This window comes from Sminthopsis crassicaudata, chromosome 2, assembly GCF_048593235.1.
Source record: "Sminthopsis crassicaudata isolate SCR6 chromosome 2, ASM4859323v1, whole genome shotgun sequence".
In the NCBI taxonomy this organism is placed as follows: Eukaryota; Metazoa; Chordata; class Mammalia; order Dasyuromorphia; family Dasyuridae; genus Sminthopsis; species Sminthopsis crassicaudata.
This window is the reverse complement of record NC_133618.1, coordinates 308,704,533-308,726,476: the sequence shown is the minus strand read 5'-3', so window position 1 is coordinate 308,726,476 and position 21,944 is coordinate 308,704,533. Positions and strand designations below refer to the sequence as shown.

At 34.0% G+C, this 21,944-nt stretch overlaps 1 protein-coding gene across 20 annotated transcripts in view; it reads left to right on the top strand.

Moving 5' to 3' along the window:
- NRXN3 (neurexin 3) overlaps window positions 1-21,944 on the top strand; it is a 2,041,643-nt gene that overhangs the window by 979,100 nt on the left and 1,040,599 nt on the right. For 12 of the 20 annotated variants that reach the window (XM_074289860.1, XM_074289859.1, XM_074289858.1 and 9 more), the window contains 3 exons: window positions 5,016-5,397; window positions 8,542-8,732; window positions 9,161-9,334. In XM_074289860.1, the coding sequence (XP_074145961.1) occupies window positions 5,016-5,397; window positions 8,542-8,732; window positions 9,161-9,334 (747 nt within the window). Of the gene's footprint in view, window positions 1-5,015; window positions 5,398-8,541; window positions 8,733-9,160; window positions 9,335-13,404; window positions 13,432-21,944 lie in introns of all 20 variants that reach the window. The other 8 variants (XR_012486454.1, XM_074289857.1, XM_074289856.1 and 5 more) reach the window with 1 other exon arrangement.

Sequence of the window (21,944 nt, the reverse complement as noted above, 5' to 3'; positions counted from 1 at the left end):
GCTGAGCAATACTCAGGGGTCTATGAAAACAAATCCTTGTCATTAAGTCTGCATTTGTTATATAGTAGCATTTTTGAAAGTAATTTTATTTTAGGATTTAAGATATGATGAGTTTCTGGACTGTTATGAAAAAATGAAATATTACAACTATATAGATATAGATATAGATATAGATATGTACATGTAGATAAATGTATGTCTGGAGTGGGATACCTAAATATGTATATATAAATTAACTTTCTCTCTTACTATCTGAGATTGGAGGAAGTGTGAACATGTAATTTCTTTAATACAGGAGAGAAAATCCCCTCTACCAATTCAGCTTATGTACTCTTTTTAAATTTATTTGTTTATTTTATAATAATAGTTTTTAATTTTTCAAAATAAATGAAAAAGTAATTTTTAACATTCACCTTTGCAAAACCTTGTTGTTGCTGGGTATGATGTTCTCTTCATTCCACTAACTTCACTTAGCATCATTTCATGTAAGTCTCTCCAGGCCTTTCTGAAATCAGTCTAAACAGTTTATATGCTCTTGAGAAGTCTGTGTCACCAATAAATTAAAGGACTTGCTTTAGGTAATTGAGCTAACATGTGGCAGATGTGAGGTGAACTGTTTTCCCATCTCTAAACTCAGTGCTTTATCCATTGCTTTGGACTGCCTTACATTCTTTCTTCAATCATAAGATTCCCAATTATAGTGCTTATTGTCTACAAAAAACAATAATAATAAGCACCTTTTGTCTGTCTAGAACTCTCAGACTGATAACCAGGCTCAGGTTATGACTGGTTTTTTGAACAGAATCTTCAATGTTAATTACTTACCATTGGGACATTGGAACTTTTTTCCTTCCACTCAGTTCTGTTATTAAACAGAGGTCCCTTGAAGACAGGGACTAGCTCACTCTTGTGTTTAGATTTATATTCCTCACCACGGAGACCAGTGCCTGACACATAGTAGACTTAAAATATTTTAAAAATTAATAGTTTATTTAAATACATCGGTCCACATTATAGCTTCTCTCTCTACCTCAATATTTTCTGATTTCTACTTTCAGCATCTGTTTAACCCCAGAATTTTCCCTGTGATGTTATATAGCTATAAATCATAGAACACTATGATCTCAGAAGAATTAAAATCACAAATATTGTAACTCAAAGGTCAGTGGAATAAGGCATGGCAAAAGTAAATAAATTGAAATATATTATTAGCCATGACTCATATATGAGATCTGTGCTTCCTTCTATTTCAAATGTGCAAATCTTTTGAAGGATTTTTCTTTATAAAACTACCTTTCCCAGACTCACAGCCTTTAAGACTTCCAACATCTCGTAGGTCAGAGCATCAATCAAGCTAAGAGTTGAAGGGACCTTAGAGTTAATCTTGTCCAAATACTACATAAATCATTAATCCTCTCTCCATTGTCCCCCAAAAGCTGTCATTCAACCTCTGCCTAAAAACTTTGACAGGTGCTCATAACCCCTGAAAAGTCCATTCCCAATGGAACTGTATTTATTAACATTTTTTTTTACTTCATATAGTAATAAAGCTAGGAGGCTCAGTTGATAGGGAACTAAACCTGGAATGAGGAAAGTCCAAATTGAAACCTGGCACCAGACAATGAGAATATGACTTTGGCCAAGTCACTAAATCTCTGCCTCAGTTTCCTCATCTGTAAAATATAGGTAATAATAGCACCTACCTCCTAGAATTCTTGTGAGGATAAAATGAGGTAATATTTGTAAAATATTTTGTAAACTTTAATCACTACTTAAATGCTAGTTATTATTACTCTTTCTGTTATTCTTTTTAAATTACTATCATTAGTTCTAATTCTTTGCCATTGAACCTAATTTTTCCAGCTGGTTATAAGTAGAATGTTTATTTCCTTTTTCATATAAGACCCTTTAAATATTTGAAAACTATCATGTCTCTTAAAAGTAGTCTATTCTCCACGCTAAATAACCCTTGTTTATTTAATAACATGACTTCTACCTCCCTGCTCTCCTCCTATTCAGATTAAACATCCCCAGTTCCATCAATCAGTTGTCACATGACATGATCTTGAGGTCTTTCTCCATCTTGGTCAATCTCCTTTGAACACTTCATTACATCAATGCCATTTCTAAAATGAGACAATACAAGAATCAACATAATATTTCAGGTGTAGAGAAATAGTGGTGCACAAGGACTGAGCACAAAGGTATTGTCACTTTTTTGTTCCTGGAGGCATTCTCTATTATCAAAGCCAACGGTTATATTGGAGTTTCTGACTTTCATGTGATACTATAGACTTATATTGAATTTACCATCAGCTAACCTCCCACCACTTGATCTTATCAAACATGATATTTTCTTGCCATGTCTCTTCTATCTTGAATATCTGAAGTTGGTTTTTAACTTAAACATTTATTCCTGTTAAACTTATTTTTAGATTCTCTCACTGTGCTAATTTGTCCACATTATTTCAGATTTTGACTCTGTAATGTCATTTGCAAATTTATTATTCATTTTATGTCTTCCAAGTCACTGATGAAACCAAATAAAGATTCTTAGAGTACTTTGATAGAGATTTTAGATTTGACATCATTCCATTAATCTTTGGGTCCCAGTCATTTGGATAACTCTGAATTTGTCAAACTATACTACTGAATAATCTAACCCACATTTCTCTGTCTTAAACATGAGAAACAGTCAAAGTTTAATTAAAATCTCTAAAACCTGCATGTATAGCATTCCTTTAATCTTCCAGTAAATTCATCATAAGAGGAAATGAGATTGGCCAGACATGTCCAAACTCTTTGTGATCATTGATTCCTTTTCTAAATGTATCCCTGTAATAAAACATTCTAGAATTTTTCTAGAAATCAAAGTCAAGCTCACTGGGTTATGATTTGGATTTTACTCATTTCCTTTCTCAGACAATTGGAACATTCACATTATTGTGAACTTGCAGCAACAATCTCATTCTTTAGACTCTTCTAGATATCATAAATAGTAGTTTTACAGCCACATCTGCTAGGTCTTGTACTTCATCTGGGTTTAGTTACCCCCAACTTTTCAAGAGCAACATGATGCTCTTTTGCTATCATCCCACTTTTTGTGTATTTCAAGTCACCATCTGCCATTTTTATTCATTTCTTTCTGATTGAGATATCATTTTCCTTAGCAGAGAAGCAGAGGAAAATGAGCTTTGAGTAGTTATGCCTTCTCTCTCTCATCTGTTATAATTATCACATCTAATGCTCATGTGGATCCTTAACTCTGGAGTTTTCATTTTTCTTTTAAGCTCATTAGCAATTTGGCAGGTGCACCTAAATTCTTTTCACTTGCTTTACCATCTCCTTCCTTGTCCTACAACTCAATTTTTTTTAGCTCAAGACTTTTCTCTCAAGTATCTCTTTTTATTCTTGAGTCCTCTCAAATTTCCAGTCCTCAAACTCAATTTCCAACTACTTCACAATCCTCATATTCTTAACATCCTCTTTCATGAGACTTTCTTACTCTTCAGTTTCATTTCTTATCATTTTCCTTTCTATTCAGTCTTCTCTGACCATCAGGTGATCATGTTCTTAGAAAAAGGCTAGAAATACTATGCAAAAACTCTAGAATATAGCTAAAATATAATAATAATGTATGAGAAACTAGACCTGCCATTTCATTGGTGTAATGAACTCCCAAATGAGTGAATTCTATATACAACTGCAACTTCCCTGCAATTTAGAGTCTTAGAGAACCCGTAAAGCTCAGAGAAGTTATTTGTCCATTATTAAATGCAGAGAATGTGTCAAATGTGAGACTTAAATATGAGTCTTCTGAGTTTCAAGACTAGTTCATTCTTTTTTACCTCCTGATGCCTCTCATATCATCATCATCAGCCACTACCACTACCACCACCACCACCACCACCACCATCATTATCATCCTCATCAGCAGTAGTCCTATAGTGCATTGCTATTTACAGTATTGTTTCAACTGGTAAACTTGTAAAGTAGAATGCATGAGGATTGTTAGTTCCATTTTATAGATTAGGTCAGATTTAAGCCCAAACCTTTAAAATGAAATTGAGGATCTTTCCACTATTTCATTGCAATTCTCAAATAAGAAACATCTGAATATCAAGAAAATATATTTAGTTACTTTATTCTTAGAACTCTATTATTAGAAAATTGGTGCAGTGGCTTTTTTCAAAGCTTTAAGGAACTTCACAAGCATAATTGCTTTATTACCCTATGGAGTCATCAATATTATTTGCATTATTCATCCAAACAACCACTCAAAAACTTGCAAACATAGTTTTTGTTTTGTGTTGTTTTTTGCTCGATGATTATAAATCACACATATGTATCACTTTCAAGTTTACAGAGTACTTGTGAATAATGCTGAGTTCATGTGCCAAAAGAAAAAAAAAAGAAAAAAATAATTAAATGCCAAGTATTGTGAAAATTATTTTGGCGAATTTCTAGAATTTGTTTTCTGTGCTGTTATAATATGGTATGTTAGATTAGAGAATTCCTTATTAAAATGTGTGAGAGTTGGGTCTCACTCTCACATATTCTATGTTGACTTTGCTGTTAAAATTCTACATGTTGCTATATACATTCTGCCACAGAGGAAAAAAATTGTGCCTGCATCAGATTCCATTTCCAGATTCCATGTATTGCTCCTTCTAAGTACTAAGTGTTATAGGATATTAAAGGTATGAAGTATCCTTGAAACTTTGTTAAGTTGAAGATGACCAAAGACTGGCTTTTATGTAATTTATATTAGAAAAACCTAACTATTTTACAGAGGCAGGACATGCTTGATTTTCAAGTTAGCCCTAATCTTAAATTTCTTTTCTATCGTTCGATATTTGAAACACACTTGTCAACATATTTCAGGAAAAAGCTTATTTCTTTTCACTGTTGTTGTTCAGTTGTTTGGTGTTTTTTTTCCCTTCAGTCTTGATCTGACTCCATGCTAATTGCATCTCTCTGACCTTTTTTTTCATACTGTATAATTATTCATGCAGGTACAATGGTGGGGGACCATACCCGCTTAGAGTTCCATAATATTGAAACAGGAATCATGACGGAGAAGCGCTATATCTCAGTTATCCCTTCCAGTTTCATCGGGCACCTGCAGAGCCTCATGTTTAATGGCCTTCTCTACATTGACTTGTGTAAGAATGGTGACATTGACTTCTGTGAGCTAAAAGCCCGTTTTGGTTTGAGAAATATTATCGCCGATCCTGTCACCTTCAAGACCAAGAGCAGCTATCTGAGTCTGGCCACTCTTCAGGCTTACACCTCCATGCACCTTTTCTTCCAGTTTAAGACCACCTCAGCTGATGGTTTTATTCTCTTCAACAGTGGGGATGGCAATGATTTTATTGCAGTCGAATTAGTCAAAGGGTAAGTGGTCATTCCCCTTATATTTCCTACTTTAAGTAGAAAGCACTGAACTAAAATGAGTATTAAAAACATCTACTTTGCTAATTAATTTCATCACTCTCGTTTTATCAGTCAATGAATCTATTAAGTATCAACTATGTGTCAGACTGCTAAAAGCTTATTCACTCTCATGAAATCTATCTGTGATTACTTTTTAGTGTATATTTTTAATTTTAATATTTATTTGTTATTTATATTATTTTATTCATTATTGTATTATTTATTATTTAAATAAATATATTTTTAGAGATTGATAAAATGGGAAATTTATTTGTATATTTCCCAAGTTTATCATTGACATAATATAGGCAATTTCTTATTTTGTAACATAATACTTCTCTAGAAACCACATTAAAACGTTTACTTTTGCATTTCTCTATTCTAGTATCTTGAATGCACTAGTAAATGAGGCAAGAAGTAAAATCAAATCCATCTCCATTTTTTTCCTTTTTTACATATGAACAATCACTCCTGAATAATTGTCTGAGATATAGATAGAAACCTGTTAATACTTGTAGTAGCTAGGGAACTAGGCAGGCAAGCCTTGGGGACTAGGGAGAAAAATAAGGGGGAATAATATGGAGTAAATCCAATACTTAGCATTAAGTCTCATGGTCTCATTCCTCATGCTTCTTAGGCAAAAATTCAAGGTCTTTCCCACCCACCACCAATTTCTCCACTCTTAATCTTGTCCTATTGTAATCCCATTTGAGACTATAAAGACACCATCAATGATTTGGAATTAGGATAGGAAGATTCCATTTCATCTGCTTTTCACATTGATAGGATGGGGAAGAGAGAATCACCCATTCCACTACAAGAGTAGGGAGAAGCATCTCATTTTGGGACCCAAGAATACCTTGGCCACAAAAATAGTTACATATGATGTTTGGGTTCCATGATATTTTTGCTATGCCAAATATATTGTAGAATATAGAGGCATTTGTAGGTCATTTAGGAGCTGTTATATGTACAATGTGTATGTGTATTGCTTCTATGAATAAAATACATCCTCGCCTCCAACCAATATACTTTTGGAATATAGCCATCAATAAGTTGAGGGGTCCCATCTTGGTGGTTATTAAGAATAATTGAGAATCTGTACAAGGGAACTTGAAAGCAGTGAAAAGCAAGAATTTGAAATCCCAAATGAACACTTCCGTAAAAATCTAACTTTGGTCATGAGGAGGTGACCCAGTGTTATTCAGGACTATACCAGTAGAGCACAACCCCTATCAATTTTTTCATGATGACTTTGTAAAATAATAACAATAATAATAAATAACATTTATATAACTCTGTAAGGTTTGCAAAGCACTTGCTTTACTATTTAATCCTCATAGGCAGCCATAGGACCAGGAGCTATTTTATCCCCATTTGACAGGAAAATGAGGAAAATGCAGTAGACAATTTTTTAAGTAATCTGCTTACGTACTCTCAGCTAGTAAATGTCTAGGGAAAGATTTGAACTCAGATTGACTCCAAGTCTAGCATTCTAATTATTGTACCAAGTATTGTATACTTTAATTTTTTGAACTCTAGTATGCCTGTAAAGTATTTTAGAAGTGAAAGACTTTAAGTGAATAAGTGTTAATATAAATTACATGAGATCAAACAATTAATTTGCAAAATGATATATTGAAAGACTTTCTCCTGGGGACAGAACTATTGCTTAGTATCTTATATAATATATTAGTTATCCCATTGTAGAAAGTTAAGAAATAACCTCTGGCTCTATTATTTAATATTGTACTATAAATGTTAGCTTTAGCAATAAGAGAAGAAAAATAAATTGAAGGAATTGGAGTTAATGATAAGGAAACAAACTACCATTCTTTGTAGATGATATGATGGTATATTTAGAGAATCCTAGAGAATTAACTGAAAACTACTTGAAACAATGAACAACTTTAATAAAGTTGCATGCAATAAAATAAACCTGCAAAAATCATTGATATTTCTATATGCTTCCAACAAAACTCAGAAGCAATATAGAAAAGGAAATCCCACTTATAATAACTATAGGCAATATAAAATATTTGGGAATCTACCAAAAAAAATAACCCTATGTGAACACATTGCAAAACACTTTTTCATACAAATAAAGTCAATTTCAAACAATTGGATAAATATTACGTGCTCGTGAGCAGGTCAAACTAATATAATAAAATGACAATTCTATCTAAATTAATCTATTTATTCAGTTTCATACCCATCAAACTGCCAAAATTACTTTATAGAGCTAGAAAAAATAATGAAATTCATTTGGGAGAACAAAAGGTCAAGAATATCAAGGGAAATTAATGAAAAACATGCAAAGGAAGGTGGCTTAGCTGTACCAGACCCAAAACTATATTATAAAGGGGCAGAATCAAAATTACTTGGTACCGGCTAAGTGGATTAGTGGAATAGGTTAGGTTCACAAAACCATAGTAATTTAATGTTTGATAAACCCAAAGACTCCACTTTCTGGGATAAGAACTCACTATTTGACAAATGTTGCTGGGAGAATTGGAAAATTGTAAGGCAGAAACTAGGCATTTTATACCAAGATAAGATCAAAATGGCTTCATGATTTAGCCATAAAAAGTTACAAGCATACATTACATACAAGCAGATTAGGAGTGCAAGGGATAACCTACCTATTAGATCTCTAGAGAAGGGAGGAATTTATGACCAAAGAAGAACTAAATAACATTATGAAATGTGAAATGGATAATTTCAATTATATTAAATAAAAAAAGGTTTTGCACAAATAAAACAAATACAGCCAAGATTAGAGGGGAAGTAGAAAGTTTATATTATATTATATTATATAGATATATATATATATATTTGAATGAACTTATTCAAATGTATAATATATAAATCATTCCCCTATTGATAAATCATCAAAGAATAGGGACAATTTTCAGATGAATAAATTAAAAACATTTATATAGTCATATAAAAAAATTTCTAAATCACTATTGATTAGAGAAATTCAAAATAAGACAATGTCATTTCTACTATGATAAGCATATGCATGTTTGTGTGGATATATTTATGTATACAAAACTACTCTGACCATAACCATTTTATCAAGGGATATTTTGCTCTTCACAGCTATATACACTATGTATTTGACCTTGGAAATGGTCCCAATGTCATCAAGGGCAATAGTGATCGACCACTGAATGATAATCAATGGCATAATGTTGTCATCACCCGGGATAACAGTAATACTCACAGCCTGAAGGTGGATACCAAAATGGTCACTCAGGTTATCAATGGTGCCAAAAATCTGGATCTGAAAGGTGAGTTCTTTAAGAAATCTTGGCTTTCTTAGCTTTTTTTAGTTTTTAATTTTCCCTATTTTCAAAGGAAAGCTGAACAGAAGTGAGGTAAATTCATCAAGTTAAGATGGATGCAGCTATGTTGAATTATTACTCCAAAGTTCAATTCTTTCTGTTCTCCAAAAAATTTGCTTGCATATTTGTGGCTATGTAAGGATATATGTTCTGTAAATCCTTCAGCATCTTTCAATGTGGAGGGCTGGAGTGGTTATTTTTTAATAAAAGAAATTCTATGACTCATAATTTAGGGATTGCAATAGAATTATGTATATATTTACTTGAAACACTTTTTTGCAGCTATATTAAATCTCTGATAATTAGTTCAAAGTTCAAAGATTAAACACCTGGATTCATATACCTCATCTCCCCACACCCACTTTTTTTTTCAGGTGACCTCTACATGGCCGGCCTTGCCCAAGGCATGTATAGCAACCTCCCAAAGCTTGTAGCCTCCCGGGATGGTTTCCAGGGCTGCCTAGCATCTGTGGACTTGAATGGGCGCCTACCAGATCTGATCAATGATGCTCTTCATAAGAGTGGCCAGATCGAACGTGGATGTGAAGGTACCCTGTATTTCAGTTGCATTCTGGTCCCAAGCATCAGCCTACCTGCTGCCTCTGCCAATGCCTCCTTCTTCTGTTCCCTCTCTCTCCTCCTGCACCCCCTCCTGTCTTTTTTTTTCAATCTCTCAAGTCTCATCATCATCAACATTTTCATGCCAGTGGTTGGCTTTATTTCATGACATGACAAAAATTTTACAATTTTTGTACAATGAACAGATGCTTTCTATAGTATTTCATACTTGCCTACAAAGGAGCATCCCTGGGCATCAGCATCACAGTACTCATTACTTCTAGCTTCAATTCCAGAATGACTTAAAGAAGAACAAGAACTTTAGACTAACAATGGATTATTCAGTACAAATTGGAAAGGGGGCAGTCAAAACACCATGAGCCAGTGACATTGCAAAGGAGCATACAACATAGATCTCATGCTTCTGCTTTTCAAAAGTGATCCATCTTGTAGCTTTCCTGAGGGATGCCTAATTGTCAGTAACAATTTTATTTTTAACAGCTGTGTTGAACACTTTTAATTCTTAAGAGTACCATACTGTTTCTTGAATCTTTTGGGATGGCAAAACCAACTTAAGTTTGAGCCAAACTCTCTTTCCAGGCAGACAACATAATTATTTCATGTTATACTTTATTAGAAATGTTCAACCAATTCAACATTTCTAGATGATACTAGACAAAAAGAGCATTATTTTTGGCTATATGTTTAATGTTGGTCATTCTCTGGTATTTTTCTGCACTGGCTAAACTCATATATTTTACAAAACTGAAAGAAACCAAAATGAAGTATCTTTTTTGAGTGCTTATATTCCACTATAAGTTTTTTTTTTTCTTTTGGGATTCCTTGGGGTATTTCATAGATTCCCTGGGTTTTCTCAGAACAGTTTTCAAAATACTGTTCTAACAGATTTCATTACTCTCTGGATGTCTGAAAGCAAAGGCTTGCAAGACAAAGTGAGTGAGTTTCCATCAATTATCAAGATCTCAGAATTCTTTCATTTAGAATGGTTCAGTTTCATGTTCCCTTATTTGTGTTAGGAGTATTTTCTTGTGGGCCTTTAATTTACCTTATTGAAATGTATCATTCCATTTCCTCTTTAGTAATCAATTCCCTTCCCACATTCCCTTTATGTTCACTGGATGCTCACTCATGTCCATCAAGTACACTCTAAAAGGCTTTCTGTCCACCCAATCTGGTTTGTGGTTGTAGAAGCCATTTCCTATCTCTTAAGAGTCAATTTCCTCTATTCTTCAAATAAAAAGTTAGAGCATCCTTTCATCCCATTCTGTTTTTTCCTTTTTAAATTCTTTTTACTACTATGGCAGAGAGATGGCATGGATAAGGTGGAGAGGATTATAATTTAAGTATTTTTTGCATTGTTTGATATCCCTCTCTTTTAAAAAAAAAAAGAAATGTTCTTCTCTGTGTCTCCTTTCACACTGTTTTCATCTCAAAAAGGATAATTTTATTGTGAACTCTGCCTATAATCCAGAGAGAGCCAGCATTTATAATTCAATAACTAACTTAAAGTATTGATTCATATAAACAAGATTAGATTTCTAATGATAAATACCTATAGTGATGCTGGTCTAAAATAGATAATTGAATCAAAGAAGATAATAGGTTTAAAATTATTATTAAAGTACAAGTCACTATAAAATACAAATTACCATCATTGATACTTAAGATTATGAGCCATGCAAATTCAATAGTTTAAAAATAATTAGAATATTGAAACATATAGACTGAATACAAATAAATAAAACCTTAATTTCCTATTTGAAAGTGTTTGAAATTGTATGTGAATTCTAAATAAAAACCTTTATGTAAATATCAAAAGTAATTGGGTACCATCGAGAATATATATATACATATATATGGAAATATGAATATATCCATATATATATTTAATATACAACATAATTGAGAATTCAGAGAATGAAATGACCTATATCAATAGGAAAGATTCTTCCTGAATCCAACCATACAATTTGGCATGCAGTTTGGTCTGATTCATGAAATTAATTATGATGGGTTCTGACCTTCCTTTTGAGTATGGGTGATTGTTCAAAGCTGGATATGATAACTTGATGGATCAACTCCATGACAAGCCTTGTGGGTCTAATAACACTGCACTCTATTGCCATGGAGATAATTATGATGGCTACATGTTAAGTATTATAACCTCCACGCTAGGTGGGTTGAAATGGAAGATGAGCTCTAAGGGAAGAAGGTCCTTGTTTATTATACATAAATGACTAGGGTAATTAGTTTAAGTGGCCAGGAGCAGAATGCCTGAAAAGTGAATTAAGCCATAAATTGATCTCTTTGGAACTATGTACCATTTTGAACAAGCCCCAGTAAGAGTTCCCAGGTGTTTCTGTGAATTTGCAAAATAAAATTACTAAGAGTATTAGGGAAAAGGAAAACTACCCTTTAATCCTTACAATGCACGTGCACGAACATACACATGCACACACACATGAGAATTTAAAAAGAAATAACTGTCATCTTGTTTTTTTCAAATTATGTTACTTGCAAAATGACCTCAATAAAGGTTTTTAGATAACAAGTTTGTTAGGAACCATAGAAAATGCTTCACATTTCTTTTAATAATACCAATTTATAGGACAAGAGAAAGAATAGGGAGAAAGTTTCATTGCTTCTAGACGAATCCTGTATCTCCTCTTAATATTAAGTCAAAAATTAATGCTCATATCTATAGAGCAAATGCACCAAGATAGGTTAAATATTATTATAGCAATCATTGGTAACACTTCCTGTCACTTTTGTGACACTAGATAAGCACTATCTTAGAGCCTTAGTTTCCTCATTTGTAGAATGAGGTTCTTGGACTACATGGCTTCTGAGGTCCCTTTTAGTTCTTGGAAACTTGATTTATGATCCTGTGATCATAAATTGTTGACTCTAGTATTTGTAATAAAAAGAGATAGTTTTCCCCTTGATATCTCTAATTCACTAAAGAAAATAAAGAGAATGTCACTGTAAAGCATGATGTCTTATAGAAAAAAATCAAGTTTTCTTTGGTATATGGTTCTTTTTAATTAGAACGGATACATGACATCAACTACATGTCTTCTCCTTTCAATATCCCACACATTAATTATCCAGTTTGGATTTTTATTTCATGTTTTTACTGACTGTTTTCCTGAGGGATTATAGACTTCCTTGTAGGTGTTCTAGAAAGACCAAAGACTGAGTGAATAATAAATGTTTTCCCATAGTTGCAGACAGAAATTCTTTAAATAATAATATATAGGCATTGGTGGTGCTTGGTAGATAGGGGAGAGGGGGAAGAAAGTAGAGGAAGTTGAAATAGAAATTATCAAGACTAAATAATATCAAATAAAGAGGCTTTTTGGCTGTGGGCTTGAAGTTTTGCAGTAGCAATCTTATTTGTGTTTAAAATAACCCTGAAGAAAAAACCTAGATCTCTTTATTGTCTCCAAATCCTTTATGTCAATGGCCACATAAGCTTGATGATTGAGTACAAGCTCCCTTGGTATCACTTTGGAAGGGACTAAGGAGTATTACTTGAGTGGATGCTTCATGTTTAACTTTTCAATGTTCAGATTTTTTGTATGTATTGAGTCTTATACATATCTCTCACTCTGCCCCTGCCGTGAAATTCTCCTTGTCTTATTTCTCTTTGCTTAGCCAGATTCCCTGAAAACCATTTGCTCTTAATTTTCTGTTTTGGAGTTGTCTTTGTGAATGTGAAAAGCCTCTTGTTGCCCATTGCTTGTGCTTTGCTAGATTTGGTTTTGTACTGCTCCTTGCTTGGCTGTTAGATACCATCTTGGCTTTTACCATACCCCAATCCATCTTTTTGTCTTTGAGTTCATTGGTCCATGCTATCTTTGCTCCACTTGTGTACTACCTGTGTGCTTATCAATTGTATGAACTGGCTATGTTTGTTATGCTGACTGCTTTTCATTTTCTGTAATGTTATCCTGGTTTAATCTGCCTCTTACTAACCTCTGGTTATTGTTTTCGCTTTTTTTTTTTTTTTTTTTTTTCTGTTCTTTTGCTAACAAAGTTGCGTTGACCAAAGCTGACCTGCAAGGTAGAGAAGGTTCTTGTTCCCATTACCACTTTGGACTGAAAGATACCTTTGTATAATTCCTTAGTATCTTTTCTTTGGAGGTTTCCATGCAGTCACACCTCTTGGTCAACAGGAACTGTGGTGGGTGGAGATGTGTGAGTAATTTGCTTTCCAGAAAGGAAAATGAGAATTAGAAGATTAAGAATAAATAAATAAACAAACAAACAAACAAACAAACAAACAAACAAATAAATAAATAAATGTTTAAAGGGGCATCAAGGGCATGGAGGGAATCGGTTTTTTGATGACAAAAGAGGTTTGACAGCATCTTATATATAGTTACTTTCTATAAACAAATGGGTCAACATCTTGAAATGCTTAATGGTTCTTCAAGTAGCAGCTATCAAACATCTGGCTGCTTCCCTATAGATGAAAACCAGCCTTATTGGAAAAGAAGGTGCCTTGGGCTTTTAATTTAATGTCTATTGTCTCATAGAAGTCATTTACTCAGGCAGACCGTTTAAACATGTGGACCTTTGAAAGAGAATGCCATTTTCTCTTAATTCATTTGAGAGATTTCTAAAAAGTATTCTGGGGGATATGAATAATATAAAAATGTACTTAGTGATTTCTATTCCCCATTCAAGATAGACTATTTTAGATGATTACTTTTGTTCCCTGTTTTGAAGTGTAAAGTAATAGTGCTATTGGGAAACAATTTTTTTTTTAATTTATCTGGATTATCATGTCTGCATGTTAGATGTCAGAAAACATCTGTGGCAGAAACTGCTTCACCATACCATTCAAAATGACACCTTCCAGAAATGGTTACTTTCATATTGGTACTTAAGTCTCTTTGACTTAAAACACTCATGCAAAGTTTCCCTTTTTATCTGTTTAACTGCTGCAAATTATCTGTATGACTATCAGTCATTCCTAACCTCACAAGGAACTTATTTTTCTACAGAAGAAAATTGAACGTGCATATACAAATATAAATATGTTCGAAGTAAATACAACAAAATCAACTTCTTGATGTGGTTTATGATAGGATTTACTAATATATATATATTATATGTATATAATATATATATATGTAAATATTTCAATAGGGTTGGGGAATTGATCTAAATGCTTCCAATTTTTTGGTCTTTTTCACACATAGAAAAGTAAGACACCATATTCACATAGAAAAGTGACCACATTGGGATTTCTTTTTTTCCTAACATGAGATACAAATTGATCAAAACATCATCCCTTCAAACAAATTTGTCTTCAAAAGTCATGTTTTTTAATGTTGTCCTCAGTGAAAGAATTGCAACCATTAGTGAATCTTTGAGTTAAATAAACCCTGTCCTACATTTTTAGCCACTCAGCTGACTGTGATTAAAGCAAGAACTGACTATATTCTTTTTTTATTATCATTCTCTTTTCCTGGCTCAGGGAAAGAGCATTGGAGACTACAAATGTCTTTAGTTATTATATTACTGATCTTGTGGAAAAGACTATTAGTTATACATCAATATCTTTATCCATATCTGTGGCAGTTATCGCAATTGATTATGAAAGGTAGCATACATATTTTGGTATTTTTTCTGTCTACTTTTCTTTCTCTATCTCTTCTCCATTTCTTTCTTTTTCTTTCTCTCTCTGTCTCTTCTTATCTTTTCCTCTCTTTCTTTATCTAACACACCATTGGAAGTTGTAATAAAACCATATATCTCCCATCTTGAAAGATAAGAGGGGATCATCTTCAATGACTAAATAAAAAGTGGATTATAGGTACTGGAATAATTTACCCGGGCAAACCAGCAGACTTATGAATGCATTCAGGATTGTACTTGGTTTTTCAAAACTGTTGCTTTATCTTCAGGTGAAATAATAGTTTTCTAGAGATAGAGAATTTTCTGGAGGAAAGCAAAAGATAAGCTCACTGTATTTATTTAACAGCATTTTGGAGTTTGCTTTTTGAAGCATGACAGTTGAAAGTGTCAAGCAAGATAATTTTGTCCACTTCATTATGAATTATTTGAAGGAGTTTTCATCCAAACAAGATAGTTGCTCAAGTAAATGGGAGACCTCTACTACAGTCAACTGAAGACAGTAGGAGGTTCTGTTGTGGTCATACCAGGAAAGAGGTCTCTTACTCACCTCAAATCTGTTGTCTTAACTCCTAGAGACCTACTCACAAGTAATTGCCTTCTCTCCTGTGAGTTTTAAAATGTCAAAAAGTCTTTTTCCTTTCTATATGAAGAGATCAAAGCCCTAAGCAGTGAGGGAATTGGAATTTTGTCCCAGGGCATTGAAATTTACAAACACTATTCCTTTAGCACACAGGAATAGCTCTGGTCAGCACCAAGTTTCTGAGGATAATTAGCTGGAAGAAGAAGCCATCAGTTGGCTATGTTGACTATCCACTCAAACAACCCCTTCATATCCTACTCTTATCCTCTTCTTTCCTCAGGCATTTTTCCCAAGCAATACTGTCCAGGGACTTCTATCTCTCACTCACTGTAGAGTTGCTGGGTCTCTCAGCCATGAATTTCATGTATTTTGGGCCTTGAGATCTCTCTTTCCTTGACTTCCAGTCTTTTGCTTCAGTTTCAAGACATCTGAGTCTTGCCATCTGTCTTTTTGGACTTCTTTTGTATTATTTCTACAAGTAGTGTGTGAGTTCTTTGACAGCAAAAGTCAACTCCAGGTCCCCAGATAGTTAGCCCAATGTTTGCTACACATAGTAAGCACTCAATATTAAATCCTCATTTATTCACTTATTCTCCTCAAATTTCACTTAAATAAATTTCTGTTAAAAAAAAAAGTTTGCTTTTTTTTGTGTGCTTGCTGTTAGTTCCTAATACATTTTGTGGTATTTGACCCGAATCAGAATTGGTAGTTATATATATGGAAGAGAAAATTTCCTTTAGGATAGATGTTATTTCTTTTTCTTTTCTTTTTTTCCCATCTATTTATTTATATACTCAGCACTGAACCTTTGTATAATCAGTGGTAAATAAATGTGTATGTCTAAAAAAGAGAAAGAGACAGATAGATAGACAGAGAAAAAAACAGAAACACACACAGAGAGACAATGAGCAGAGAGTTTGTTAGTTTTCTCAGAACTCTATACATGGGGAAAAGAACTTTTAAAATGAGGTCATATTTCATGGGAGGAAACCTAGAGCTGGATCAATGAATTCAGTTGTTTATTTGGGAGGGCCATAAGTTCCAATATATGAATAATAATTATTTCCCATCTGAGTATTGAATCAAGATTTCTTAACTTATATGTATTTCTCTATTCTCTCTTACAATTCCCAGCTCCCAGTTTTCTTTTGCAATATGTTTGGATGAATTCTCAGGAATGTCCTACAATGTAATTTCAAAAACCTTGAAGAAATTCTAGGAATAGGTGGAATTCAGGTGTTGCTCATTTTCAGAAAACCCAAGAGTACCTAAATTACACTTAAAATTTTTGGTCCTATTCCACTTGTCCCATTCCCCCTTAATTCTCTATTAAGTTATCTGGGCTATGAGAAATATGGTCTTTCCCCCACACTTCTTCCCAATTTTTTTTCCTTAAACTATAGTCATATTTGTCAGTTGGGTTGTGTCTGAACTTCTGGATTGAAGCCATATAAATAATGATGGAATATCCTTTAAAATATGACATTATTAGAGACAATAAGATAGACTAGATTTGATTTGAGATATTTATTATAGTCTTTGATGCCTAAAACTGAGAGAAACATAGTCTTTTTTTTGTTTGTTTGTTTGTTTGTTTTTGTTTTCTCTTCAGATGAGTTACAGAAATATAGTCAGCTCAAAAGGCCTATCCTCCTGACTGGTTGCAAACCCAATTTTAAGAATGGAAAGTCGTCTATGTTTCTTTCTAAGTGGCAATGTAATTTGAGAATGGATTCAGACACACATTTCTTTGGTTATATCAGTCAGACTCAATGATAAGAAAGAAGGCCAAAAGTCAATAAGCCCTCCTATAGGCAGGGAATATTTATGTAACTTTTTTTCATTGTACTCCAGATAACTGGAGGCAAGGTATTTTGAGAAGGTTGAGTTTTTGAGCATGGTTATCTTGAAGAAGAGAAGATTTGGTAGGAATGGGGGGAACTATACCAAATGTCTTCCTATCTTTGAAGAGCCATGTAGTAGAAGAGAGATTAGACTTGTCTAATCTCTTACTTGTTCCTACTAGGTAGAACTCAAAGGAATGGGAAAGAGTTGAAGAGAAATAAATTTAGGTTTAGACTAAGGAAAAAAATTTTTTTCCTAACAATTACAGCTCTCTCAAAATGAAATTGGTTGCCTTGAGTGATAGTGGATTTCTCTATCCCTCTATTACCTTAGGCAAAGGTGAGATTCTAATTTTTCCATGTTTTAGAAATGCTTGTTCAGGTGTGTGTTGGACCTTTCCAACCCCAAAAATTGGTAATTCCATTTAATTGCCTCTACTGCTGATTCATCTTGGCATCTGGGACAATTTCTGTTCTCTTCTGTATTCTCAAGGATCTCATAGTTTAATACAAGAGTGGGGAAGACCCAGCCTGCAAACCATAGAAGGGCTACAAAATTATTGCCTTGAAGTAGTGAGATTCCAGTTGAGATTATATGACATAAATTTGTAGTAGACTCAGAACAATTTCATGATTTTCTACAGGTTCATTCAATAGCACATGTGTTTGGATGAATTGGATGAAACAAAAGCACCAGATAATGAGAGTGATTCATGGTTAAGGTTTATCAGGGCAAAGAACAGCAATACATTGATGAGAATATAGCATTCAAGAGAATAACGCAGAGCTAAACTTGTTTACCAAAGGGATGGCACAGTGTAACTAGAGCAGAGATATCTTGGGAAAGAACCAAAGGGTCCAGAAATTAAGATTAAGGTGTTCATAGCAGGAAGAGGTTGCAAGGGAGCGAGAAAGAGAGAGAATTTAATAAATTTTGACCAGATAAAGGAACTTCCGAGTTCACAATCATAGAAGTATCCATTTGTGAGTGATGGTAAGATCTTAGATCTATATGTGGCTGAGGTGGGGTGAAGGAACGAGACATGAGAAAGTTAAGGAATAAGAATTTAGGCTACGTGAGGGAATATCAATATGTATGTTGAAATTCTCTAGTATGAGGGCAGGAATTGAAGTGAAACTGTAAGCAGCCAGTGAATTCATTGATAAAAGAAGAAAAGGGTCCTGGAAGTTGCTAGTCAACAGCCACCAGGATTTTGATTCAGTGGCAGATATGGATTGAAGTACTAAAGAGAGTGATAGTGGTAGTGAAAGAATATAATCGACAATGGGAGATCGAGTATTCCAGCTTCTCTACCAGTTTTAGGGGAATGAGTTAAAATACAGTCAGGGCTGGAAAAGGAGCCCAGGGAGCATGTGTCATCTGGAGGGGATGGATGTCAGTGAGAGCCAGAGGAATGGAGCAAATTGAGGTCCAGACTGTATAGTTAGCCCCAGTCTACTCATAACACTTAAATAACTTTCCCTCCTAAATTGAGTTTCGAGGCAAATCTGGGAAATGCCTGGAAAGGTAAATTAGTCAACAAGTTTGAGTAAAATGTAAATGGATAGAATTTCTGCAGGCTACAAGGAGCAGATCTTCCCTTATATATGCAAATGTAGATTTCTCCCACAAATGAGGAAAGTTGGACTGAGAACAACAAATGGGAAATGCTTTCCATGCTGAATGGGCCCAGAAGCCTCAGTAGCCAGAAGCAATCTTAAATATCTGGAAATGGTATTGAAAAAATCTGTTTTTAACTCTCAAACGTCAAATCTTTAATTCTTGCTTTTTAAGCAGTAGAAATTGAACAGATTGTTTTGGCAAATTCTAAAGGATTTTCTTACTTCCAGAATGCTTTTTAAAAAAAATTAATGTTACTTTTATACCTAAAGACACCTACTTAAGTGTATACATTCACACCCTCTCCAAAAGACAATTCAAAAGTTATAGCCAGAAAAATCTGGACTCTAACCAAGAGTGAAAATAGCACTATAATGTAGTATTGAGTGCTAGCTTTGGAGTTAGAGGATCTGGGTTCAAATTTTAACTGTGTCACTTACTACTCGTATAGCCATGGACAAGTCACTTAATGCTCCAGCCTCAATTTCTACATCTTTGAAAAGATGTAGAAATATTAGATTTGGTCATCTTAAAAGTACTTTTCAGCTGTAAATTATACCTCTTATGGGGAAAAAACTAGTACAGTACAAAATAAGAACTGTATATGTTGGGTTATAAATTGTAAGCAATGTGCCTTAGTATAGCATCTGTGTATTTTATAATTTGTGTATTATAAGACCCATGATAAAATAGTATAAGACAAAGCAAACAATGAGTGCCCTATTGTTTTGTATTAAATTCAACGTGTTTCAGAAATATCTAATTTCTAATACTGTCCTTTGAAATAAAGTGGTGAAAGCTAATTGGTGCTACCTTTAAAGTTTGCTTTGGTTAGTGATATTATTTATCCAAAGGTCCCTCTGGGCATCATCAAAAATAAAAATAATCTGACCTCAAGTTCCCAGTATGCTAGACTACTTTTGGCAGCTCTTTACCACCTCAAAGACTCTAAAATTCATAACAAAGTCCCACCATCTATATCATATTTCTCTATATCAGTGAAGGGGAGCTGCCTCAATAAACTTTCATGGACCTCAAGGATATATGGTAACAGCTTACAGCTGCAGAGTAATTTAATAGGACAAGCAGTGAAAGAAAATATCTGTTATTCCACCAAGGTTATAAGAATTTTGTAGTAGTCATAAGATTTTTCATCACCAGATTATCAAAAATTATATGAAACGATGCTATACAACAGAATAGAAGCAGTAAAAGGAGTCAGAAGATGGGGCACTGCCTTCTTTGATCAGCCTTTCTAGTATTGATACTCTTTTATTCCCTAGTAGGAGAGCACAGGTTTGTAGGCTTGCTGGATTTTGGGTTTGGGTGACTTAAATTAGAATTTTCTTCTGATACTAGTTGTGGGATACTTAGCAAATCATTTAACTTTAAAGATTTAGAATCTGCTTATGCAAAAGTGTCTGGTGATATCGTGGCTAGAATGCTACCTCTGGAATTAGAGTGACCTGATTTCAAATCCATCCTCAGATACTTATGATCTGTGATCCCTTTTTATGCCTTGGTTTACTCATTTGAAAAATGAGAATAACAACCACCACAATAATACACCTCCATCATGGGGTTGTTGTGAAGATTAAATGAGGGAATCTTTAGAAAGCATTCTATAAACCTTAAAGCACTATCTATAGACTAGTTATTACTACAATGGATATAATCAGCTTTTCACTATTTATCGAGTTATTATGGATCAAATAACATAGTTAGTTTGGTTGTTCAATAGAAATGAATGCCAGATATGGATTTAGGAAGATCTGTGTTCAAACACTGTCTCAGATGCTTAGAGATATATAATTTTCAGCAAGTCATTTAATCTCACTGCCTCATTTTCCAATGTCTATAAAATGGATAATAGCGCTGGTACTTTATTAAATTGTTGTATTAAATGAGATAATATCCATAAAAAACTTTGAAAATCTTATAGCACTGTATAAATGCTAACTATTATTAAAGTATGTAAAGTGCTTTGCAAACAGAAATTCCAAGTATTATCATTCCAAAATTTATAGCAATTGGCAGACCTTGACTTGGTTTTCCTCTCTAGTTATCCACGCTCATTCTCACCTTCAGCCATCTTTCTAATTAGGGAGGTGCTTAATCAAGAAGGCAGATCAGCTCTGTCTCCTGGTTATGAAGCAGAGTTTTTCTCTCTCTATAGATATTCAGAAGTACTTGATCTTTGGATGATTGCCTCAGTACAGCTGAGACTTATTAAAGACCTGAGTTTAAAAAAGTCCAAGGTCTCCCACTGCATCCAGGTTCATCTTCACTCTCACCACTAGATCTAGATGACTCTGGAGGAGAAAATGAGGCAGGTGATTTTGCACATCCCTCCCTCACTTAAAGCGGATCATGTCATAGCATCATCTCTCTGATGTCATAGACACCTTTGAAGACAAGAATGATCTACAGAGGGATGAAAACATTTCTTCTCAAATAGACCTATGTGTTATTTGGAATAAACTACTTGGTTGACCTGTTCTTCATCAAGATTATAATAGTTCACTTGTGCCCTGAGAAGTGTTACTATGTGAATGATCAAGGGGAGGTCAATCTTTTTTTTTTTTTTTTCCTGAGGCTGGGGTTAAGTGACTTGCCCAGGGTCACACAGCTAGGAAGTGTTAAGTGTCTGAGACCAGATTTGAACTTGGATCCTCCTGAATACAAGGCTGGTGCTCTATCCCCTGCACCGCCTAGCTGCCCCAAGGGGAAGTCAGTCAAAGTGTTGCTCTTTAATGAGCAGTGAATAGCTAGAAATGGGGCAATTTCAGAGCATAAATAATCTTTCTTAAATCTGAATTAGGTATTTTTATTGTTAATTAACTGTATTTTGCAGTTTGCCCAAATGCAGAAGAATTACCCTTTGG